The 10256-nt window shown below is 39.5% G+C and overlaps 1 protein-coding gene across 1 annotated transcript in view; it reads right to left on the bottom strand.

Annotated features, from left to right (window-relative positions):
* The window catches only part of LOC101855296, a gene marked incomplete at its 3' end in the record, with an annotated part of 23260 nt that extends 13272 nt beyond the window's left edge, over positions 1-9988 (bottom strand). The window contains 3 exon segments of the mRNA XM_013088767.2: positions 695-814; positions 6568-6630; positions 9622-9988. Coding sequence (XP_012944221.2) covers positions 695-814; positions 6568-6602 — 155 coding nt within the window.
* Between the last annotated feature and the right edge of the window lie 268 nt (positions 9989-10256).

Raw genomic sequence — 10256 nt, 5'->3', positions numbered from 1 at the left:
CCTCGGGGGGACACTACAGTCAGTGGCACTGCCCCTGGGGGACACTACAGTCAGTGGCACTGCCCCAGGGGGAATGGCCTAAAGACACTACAGTCAGTGGCACTGCCCCGGGGGGTTCTCCCATCTTGGTTTTGGTATAGGCCTATACATAATATTATAATATATAATACATATACTGGCAATCAAAAAAGGTACCACTTTTTGACAGTGTAAAAAATCTAGTTCTCTGAGTCTGTACATTATTCCTTTCACATTCGAGTTATACGAAGTAGTCTCAAAAGTAGGTCATGTTCTGAAAATAACATTGTGATCTTTCAAGTAGTGTTTCCGGCAAAAACATTGAAACATAGAAAAATGACATTCTTTTCCCAACCACCTGACAGATGTTTTTCAAATCTTTGTTTTTTTTTCACAAAGTTTAGGTCTTTGTTGATAAAAAATGACGCAATAGTAAGACATTTAAGTACAAATTTTGAGCATTTTTTCTCTTTCCACCCTCTCAAAGATCAAACAAAGATGCACCTATTAACATCACCCAAATTCTATTGTCAAGGCTTACTATTTCCTTGCTATTCATGTTTCTTGATAAAAACAACACAGCAAAAATACTCATTTGTTTGTCCCTGACCTAAAAAAAGTACCCAAACGGACTTAAGTGGATTGCTCGCGGCACTGACAATATCTTTGAGATGACCTGATTAATCCCGTGACACTTTGCTCTTCCGAGGCTTGAATCCTTGAGTGCAGGTATAGAGCGTCCTCCAGTTGAGAAATGTCTTTCCTCAGACGCTCACTTTCAACAACAACCAGTTGACTACAAGAAGAAAGAAAACAAAATGTCACTTACTCTTGCTAAGATTTAGTTTGCCATAGTGATAAAATATAATCAAACGATAAAAAACACAATACACAACAACTTGCAGTCAATATGAGCTCACACACAGTTTAGTCGAGCCCTTATAGTCTCGCCTAGGTCTGACTCTGGGCCAACCAGCCTTGCTGGAGAACACAGCTCAGAGGCTACCTTGTCAACACAGCTCAAAGGCTACCTTGTCAACACAGCTCAGAGGCTACCTTGTCAAGAGCCATCAGCTTCTACCAACAAACACGACTCTTGTCTATTTTTCTGACATCATAAGAGACAACAAGGACAAACACGTATTTTCCACAAAAACTGCAGGCAGGTGACACAACAATGAACGGGCATTCCTCACTCACTACAAAAACTGCAGGCAGGTGACATAACAATGAACGGGCATTCCTCACTCACTACAAAAACTGCAGGCAGGTGACACAACAATGAACGGGCATTCCTCACTCACTACAAAAACTGCAGGCAGGTGACATAACAATGAACGGGCATTCCTCACTCACTACAAAAACTGCAGGCAGGTGACACAACAATGAACGGACATTCCTCACTCACTACAAAAACTGAAATGAAATGGACAGCTCAAATGGACAGCTCAAATGGACAGCTCAATGTAGAACTCAGTCAAACATCACTTCTCAAAATAGCCTACGGTGGAGTCTTACAGTAACTTGCACTGAGCAGTCAAACTATCTCACATCTAAACAAAAGTAGAATCCTCATCCACACTTTCCCTTTCTTCCACAGCTATAGCAGTATCGTTACTTTCCTTTCTTCCAAAGCTATAGCAGTATCATTACTTTCCTTTCTTCCAAAGCTATAGCAGTATCGTTACTTTCCTTTCTTCCAAAGCTATAGCAGTATCGTTACTTTCCTTTCTTCCAAAGCTATAGCAGTATCATTACTTTCCTTTCTTCCAAAGCTATAGCAGTATCGTTACTTTCCTTTCTTCCAAAGCTATAGCAGTATCGTTACTTTCCTTTCTTCCAAAGCTATAGCAGTATCGTTACTTTCCTTTCTTCCAAAGCTATAGCAGTATCGTTACTTTCCTTTCTTCCACAGCTATAGCAGTATCGTTACTTTCCTTTCTTCCAAAGCCATAGCAGTATCGTTACTTTCCTTTCTTCCAATGCTATAGCAGTATCGTTACTTTCCTTTCTTTCAATGCTATAGCAGTATCGTTACTTTCCTTTCTTCCACAGCTATAGCAGTATCGTTACTTTCCTTTCTTCCAATGCTATAGCAGTATCTTTACTTTACAGTTGCCAAAGTAGGCCAGCTGTGAAAACATTGCAAAGCACAGTCAACTAGGCCTGGGCAGGACTAGGACTTGGATTTGAGACTTGAAATTCTCGTACCCACCAAGTAGTGTTTGAGACCAAGTATTTAGATCTGAGCAAGTCCAAGTCTTGACTTAGCAAAATATCCCTCAATCAAAAGACAAAATTATTTAAACGCAGAGTGCAAACTTTGAGTATAGATCTAGATCTAGACTCAGTGAACCAACGTCTAAAGAAATTATGCTCAAAACTGGTATGTTTCTAATAAATTTAGTGTTTTCAGTTGGTTGTTTTAATTCAAATACATCTACCACCCCTACTACTTGCAAGGACTTGCTCGTCCTAGGCGGATTGGTCGAGTCCATTTCCTCGATAAGGGGTAGGCAGTACCACCCGTATTACTAGCTAGGATTTGATGGCCCTTAGTGGATTGGTTGAGTCCACTTCCTCGATAAGGGGTAGGCGGGCCTAGGCCCGGATAAGGCTTCAATGCCATCATTGCCATCCAAGGCTGAAGCAATTCCTGAATTTATTAATACATCAGAGAACAGAACAAAAAACAAACAAGCGAAGAAAAATAAATTTTAAAAAAAAATTAAAAATCCACCAAACAAGTATCACAAAGATGTTCCATACGTCTCAACATAGGTGGTTGGTTGGAGAACAACAAAAATAATAACGATAAAGGGAAGTAATGCTGATGGCTTTACTATCAAAGAGACTATTTATCATACTTTATTACGTCCCCTGGACTTGAAACTGGGCTTGAGACTTGCGGGTCTCAAAGTGTTAGGACTTGAGACTTGAAAGTTCTATTTTTTTCAATTCTGCCCGAGCCTACAGTCAACACATGACTCGTTCAGTCTTCACTGCCTCAGTCATGTGACTTGTTCAGTCTTCACTGCCTCAGTCATGTGACTTGTTCAGTCTTCACTGCCTCAGTCATGTGACTTGTTCAGTCTTCACTGCCTCAGTCATGTGACTTGTTCAGTCTTCACTGCCTCAGTCATGTGACTTGTTCAGTCTTCACTGCCTCGGTCATGTGACTTGTTCAGTCTTCACCACAGAATTCTACACTTATAGAAGCGGAACTCCCTCTTCGCGATCTCGATTCGCTGTGAGGAATTGAAACTAAAACATGGCGGCCGGTTGAGGGCACCTTTGGCTGCGCCGCACAGCAAGGCTTCGCGTTGCTATGCACGCTGATGCTAGTGGTAGGGCTTGGAAGACACTTTACATCAGTATTTTAAAACTTTCTTCGAAGAGGAAATATAGTGAAATAGTCTAGTACATTTTTATTGCCTACAATATGTCATATTTGGCAATGTTACAATGTTTTTGTATTTGTATTGTTAGTTTGTTGCTTTTTTTACTGATGGGATGGGATCTAGATCTAGATCTAGATCAAGATAGATCTAGATCTCTAGATATCTAGATCTAGATCTATTATAAAGATCTTCACAATCACAATACACTTGATAATAACACTAATTATGAACATTAATTCTGTTGGCAAAATATCTAGATATAGATCTAGTCTTGATTAGTACTAGATCTACGATAAGGGGACGCTGACAGTAACATGCTCACTACAATAATATTGTCATTAAACTTAAGGCCATCCAAAGCAAGCAAAAAAGAACATTACAAGCCTTTTCTCCAATTTACTAGAAAGAGATAAATAAATTGAGCTTATATTGAGGAAATGTATTATTTCTCACTTTAAAAATTCATCTCTGTGTTTGCATCAGTAGTGTGTACATACAACAACATTAACATTAACATGCTTTGTTTAAAGCACGCGCGAGTCCGGTTGCACATAAAATACATAGGCCTATTGTACATGCTGCCAAAAACACAAAAATGCAGAAAAGGCCTCAAAATATTGGTTTACACATAAAAACCAATACTGCAAAACAAAGTAAACAAGAGTGGAACTGGCATATGTTTCCTGAATATATGTTCAAAGTCATTTTCTGTGTGTTGGGAGTGTGATTTCTAATGTATGAATGATAGGCTCATTTAGATGTGATAATGAAGAAACTTGTGTCTACAGTCACAACAGAAAGAGTGCCATGGCGAGTGATCACTGGTCAAGGATTTCAGAGCTGTGTGCATTTTGAGAAAAATGTATCCCCATACCCTGGATCACATGTCGAGGGGATGGGCTTGTCCCCCTGTAATCCCCGCACACAGTAAACAAACACATATTTTTGAACACGAATAAGAAAAAATAAGTGGTCTCTTGTTACGGATCAAATTGAAGTCCTGTTTCAATTCGATTAATTGATAAAAGTGCGTATCGCAATGCGTTGGCCACCCCCTGCCCTATAGGACTATGCTATTTAATAAATAAATTCGTCAGACCTGGAATCTTTAATGCCCGCACACAGTAAACAAACACACATTTTTGAACACGTATAAGAAAAAATAAGTTTGTCGTGTTACGGATCAAATCGAAGTCCTGTTACAATTCAATTAATTGATAAAAGCGTGTATCGCAAGGCATCGGCTAACCCAGCACTATTACGCTATTTTATAAATACATTCGTCAGATCTGGAATCTTTAATCTTTAATTTTTAATCCCCGCACACAGTAAACAAACACACATTCATGAACACGTATAAAAAAATAAGTGGTCTCTTGTTACGGATCAAATTGAAGTCTAGTTACAATTCAATAATTGATAATAGCGCGCATTGCAATGCATTTGCTAACTCAGCATTATACGCTATTTAATAATACATTCGTCAGATTTGGAATCTTAAATTATAATCATAATTATATGAGCCCAAGCGTGGGAAGTGAAAGTGAAAGGAATTGAAAATGCTTTCAAAAAAATTATGAAAGTAACATAATTAAAGTAGGACTACATGGTGCTTATAAAGGCCCAAAAAGGTGTATGGATGCGGAAATTAATGTTTCGGATGAAAATAATACGCTATCTCTACTACTGTAGCATGCGGTCAAAAATTTGATGCGCAACTTATTATCAAATATCTAGGCCACTGAACTATCAAACACCTAGGTCTAGATTCTCCTACTTTTACATAATGACTTAGATCTATAATAAATTATTCTATATCAATTCGTCTTAACCGATGAGTATTTTTTTCAAACATTTGCACACATCTATAAGTTCTATATTATTGTAGAAATTTCTTTAATAAATACAAGCCCAATATAAAAAAAAAAAATCCCAGTCAATGGTTTCTACAGATTTTTAAAAAGTTTATAGCTGGAGCTAAATCTCTTTTAAAAGCAAGTCCGTCCTTTTTTCTACTTCTGCTGGCGACATAAAGCTAATTATTGAACACAAGTTTTGAGAACATTAATTAGATCTAGATCTAGTGAAAAAATATGTTCAGTGTAAAATAAATTTCTTGTAACAAGTTTTGCTACAAAAAAATTACGTAGGCCATATGCGTAGGCAAAATGTGTGTGGGAAGCTAGAAGTGCTGTGAACAATCCCATCCGTGTTACGATTTTTTTCACAGTTCTGTAGATCTTATATTTATAAACTCTCTATGTCTGCTGTTTCTGTTGTTGCACTCAAAAACACAACAATTTAAAACCTTAATTCTAATCTCTAGTTGCATAGTGAATTCTGTAACTCAAAATTACAAACTGTGCAGTAAATGTTCCACTTTTCACTCGTTTGTAAAAGCCGCTATTGCTTTAAAAGCTATAGGGTTACTTCCGAAAACGATAAATCGTGCCCTCAAGACGCCATTGTTTTCGGTCTTCAATTCCTCACAGGTCACGTGGTACAGTTCCCGTTCTATAAGTGTAGAATTCTGTGGTCTTCACTGCCTCGGTCATGTGACTTGTTCAGTCTTCACTACCTCAGTCATGTGACTTGTTCAGTCTTCACTGCTTCAGTCATGTGACTTGTTCAGTCTTCACTACCTCAGTCATGTGACTTGTTTAGTCTTCACTACCTCAGTCATGTGACTTGTTCAGTCTTCACTACCTCAGTCATGTGACTTGTTCAGTCTTCACTGCTTCAGTCATGTGACTTGTTCAGTCTTCACTACCTCAGTCATGTGACTTGTTCAGTCTTCACTGCCTCAGTCATGTGACTTGTTCAGTCTTCACTACCTCAGTCATGTGACTTGTTTAGTCTTCACTACCTCAGTCATGTGACTTGTTCAGTCTTCACTACCTCAGTCATGTGACTTGTTTAGTCTTCACTACCTCAGTCATGTGACTTGTTCAGCCTTCACTGCCTCATCATCTGACAACGGTGCAGTTCCAGCTTCATCTAGACCTAGATACATTTTCATCACTGATATATCATTTGACCTTAGATTTCAGGCATATATATATATACTGGAAATCCTAAAGTAAGAATGGTTGTTGAAACCATGGAAAGACTTAGCAGGAGACATCTGGTTTTCATTGGGGATACATACCTTTTATCACGATATGGTTTCCTCCTGTAAGACATAATTGTACTCTAGACTTGCAGTTGGTGCCTGAAAGAAAAAAAGAAAGAAAGCAAGAAAACCTAAACCAAGCTCATCAGACACAGGGAATTATGCTTAGGTAAAGGACAGGCTCTTCATATTTGACCATGGTCTACTATGGTCTAGCCGACCAAGCTTAGCACAAGTCCTGCCTGATCGAAACGAAGCAAGTAAGAGAACTGTTGGCTTGCCGCTACCCATAGTCTGTAACTGGAAAATACCGGCGATATCGATCTATAAAGCACTTATCCCGTAAATACACAGGAATCAGCCACTAGGCCAGCGGGGCTTCCCGTCAATATACGGGAAAAGGCTCGTGTGTTCGTGTGCCGAAACTCCTGTACAATTGCGGTCCCGTTAGATCTAGCACTAAATCACACAGGCAAAGACTACTGGATATCGAAACTGATTTAAATCTTCGGTATCGATGTTTTACCGGTAGATCTAGACTACAAAATGAGCAGTAAAATTTCACTTGTATTTACCAAGGCAAGGGGGGTTGAATTTGACCATAATTTGATGTTTTTCAATTAGATCTGATCTAGATCTAGGTTTGATAGGCTATCTCTCCATAGGCCTAGGCCTAGACTATCGGCGCGAGCATCAAAAAGTAATCGTTTAGAACCAGAAGTACAGTGGAAACCTGATATAACAGGGATGGTGGGAGTAGAGAAAATGTCCTGTTATATCCGATCCCTGTTAAATCAGAAATGCAAGGAAAGTGAGCATTTGTGGACTAATCCAGCTGTACTTATTCATGGGTAGTTTCCCTTGCCACAAGTACCCACGAACAGGGGTTTTGGCACCGACTTTCTCCTTGCCTCCTTAAACCACATCAGAAGAGCTTGGTCCACAGCATCTGCATCGGGTAGTCTCATCTTCTTTCGATCCAGAGCAAACTTTCCATTGGAGTATGCTGCCACTATCTTCTCTCTATCCTTGATAATGGTGTGAATCGACCCTTGTGGAATGTCAAACTGACGACAAATCATTGCCAGTGGAGCTTGCTTTTAGTCAACAGCCTGGCCGGGTTATTTCGTATATTTTGTCAATTTAAAGGTATTTTCTCTTGTGCTTGACATCATTGGTGGCCATAATGAAAGAAGTAGGCTTAGATCTACACGTCTCTCTCTCTCTCTCTCTCTCTCTCTTACCTTTTACACATTGTTGACGAGCCTTTATCCCTGCTATAACCGGTTGCGCTCCAATGAGGCCCTGTTATTGCCGATAACTTTTAATAGAGACAAAGAGTAGAAAAAAATGGGGATTAAAAAGATCCCTGTTATTACCGGATCCCTGTTATTACCGGGCCTGTTATATATGGTTTCCACTGTAATCGTTGGTGGGGTCAAAACGAGTAACCTAAATAGGACCGCAATTGAACAGGAGTGCCCGTGTGTCATAATATTAACTATAAAGCCCAGAGGTATAATTGTCTTGATTAAATAAAATGACTGCACTACACGGTAAGTGCCGGCCCTCTGCGGAACTCCTCCCCACAATTGCTATCGGGATCGTGCAGCAAACTCGATACCATGTGATAGCAAAATTTGAATTTCTGCAAACACAATTGCGGGTGCTTAGACTCAGCCCAAAATGAGTAGAGAATAATCATAATGGCAAGTCAAAAACATTTTCTAGATAATATATAGATCTAGATCTAAATCTACATCTAGATCTCTAGTAGCCTAGATCTAGATTAGATATAATGTCCTATATTACAATAAGCAAAAGAGATAGTTGACAGACTCTATCAGGATGCGTCAAACAATGAATTACCTGATCACATGCCGTAATGTAGAAGACGCATGATATCTTTCTGATTGGCTGCTAATTTTAGTAATGTGATGTCATCATTTCCTGGGATACCCACAGACTCCGTGGAGGTACCACATGGAATGACGTGTTTTCTTTAACATTTGATCCTCGATCATCTAGATCGAGTACTTGGACATGATGGAAGGTCACCAGATCTAGAACGCTGATGCTCAGAACAGTAAGATTAAGAACGTTGATGCTCAGAACAGTAAGATTAAGAACGCTGATGCTCAGAACAGTAAGATTAAAGACGCTGATGCTTGAAATTGAAACACGGTAAACGCAAAGACAATACTCAATACTGCACAAAAATTGCCGTAAACACGCTGGAGGATTAGATCTAGATCTACCCCCCCCCCCTCCTGCATTCTTCATCACTAATTAATATACATTTTTCAAAAAAACAAATTACAAAGCAACAAATTATAATTATGGGACAAACTGTTGGTCAGTTGGGAGGAGGAGATGAGAAAAAACAACTGTCCGGGACCGGGATCGAACCGCTCATAAAATCTTTGCATGACTTCAAACGCAGACGTCCTGTATTCGGCCATCAGAACTTCCGACAGCGAGAGGTAGATTAAGCTTGATATACATAGACACCTCCATCTTTGGTGCCATGCGGTTGGCTATACTTAGATGTAGTCACGTGATTGGAGGGGTATCCTGGTCTGACGTCAAACAAGATGGGCGCCATACCTAAAAATAGTTGGCGCTTTTTACGGTAGTTCCCACCCCGCAATTTTATTCACGGGTTTGGGCCACAAGAGTAGGGGGGTTTCAGGGGGGCTTGCCCCCCTGACCTATTAAAATAGGAAGGGGGGTTTCAGGGGGGCATGCCCCCCTGAATTTTACCATAATTTAATGTTTTGCAGTTGTTAGGTTTGATATCTTAGCTCACCGCGAATCAAACGTATAGATCTAGATCTAGATCTAGATGTAGGTCAGGCTCAAATAAGGGGGTTGGGAACTACCGAAAAAGCACCAAAATAGTTTGCGTCCTTCTACGTTTAATCGCATGTATCCTGATCCAACAAACAGCTTGACAAGAGCCTTCAACAATGACCAATGCGGTGCTATCGACTTCTGCTGACTCTGACCGATCTGATCTCTCTCAACTAAAATATTTAATCATAATAATCATGGTCGTTGTATAAAATGGACACTATTTTTTTCACTCACCTCAGGTTAAAATAAAATGGGGGTATATTGTCATTTGTTTATTCCAAGATCTAGAATCTAGTATATTGAGTCCGTCTCCGTGAATCTGTTGTGGTTGTGGTTGTGGTTGGGGTAGCCTAAGCAAGAATGTTCATGTCGAGGACTCGCAGAGCTCTTCAAGAGAGAAGGAAAATGGTCGCTACTGTACACAAAAATCCAATATTTCTTGCTGCGGCACATGGCAGTTTCACCAGTAGTTTCTCAACTGTGTCCAATTTGACGTTTACAAAGTGGGCCAAGGCCTAGGGGGGACCTTGGCTGGTCGAATACCAAATCTAGATCCTAAGTGCGGTCAAAAATTTATGGCGCAACTTATCCTCAAATATCTTTTTAACTAGTAAACCAATGTCACCCATACTTTGCATAGCAGTTTGTCTTAATTTGTCTTAACTTAATCATATTTTTTCACAACAGTTGAGGCTAGATTTAAAAACTTTTCTTCATAAATTTATATAAAATACTACAAATCTCCCTCACGCACAAAATGGAATTGTCCGCAGCACTTATTCTTACTTCATACACATTTTGTGAACGCATATTATGGTCTACGTCACAGCTCACCAATGATACTTTTTATTGACAAAACTAGTTACAAG

This window comes from Aplysia californica, unplaced genomic scaffold (assembly GCF_000002075.1).
Source record: "Aplysia californica isolate F4 #8 unplaced genomic scaffold, AplCal3.0 scaffold00807, whole genome shotgun sequence".
Classification (NCBI taxonomy): Eukaryota; Metazoa; Mollusca; class Gastropoda; order Aplysiida; family Aplysiidae; genus Aplysia; species Aplysia californica.
Note: the sequence above shows the minus strand (reverse complement) of the source record. Positions and strands in the feature narration are given on the sequence as shown.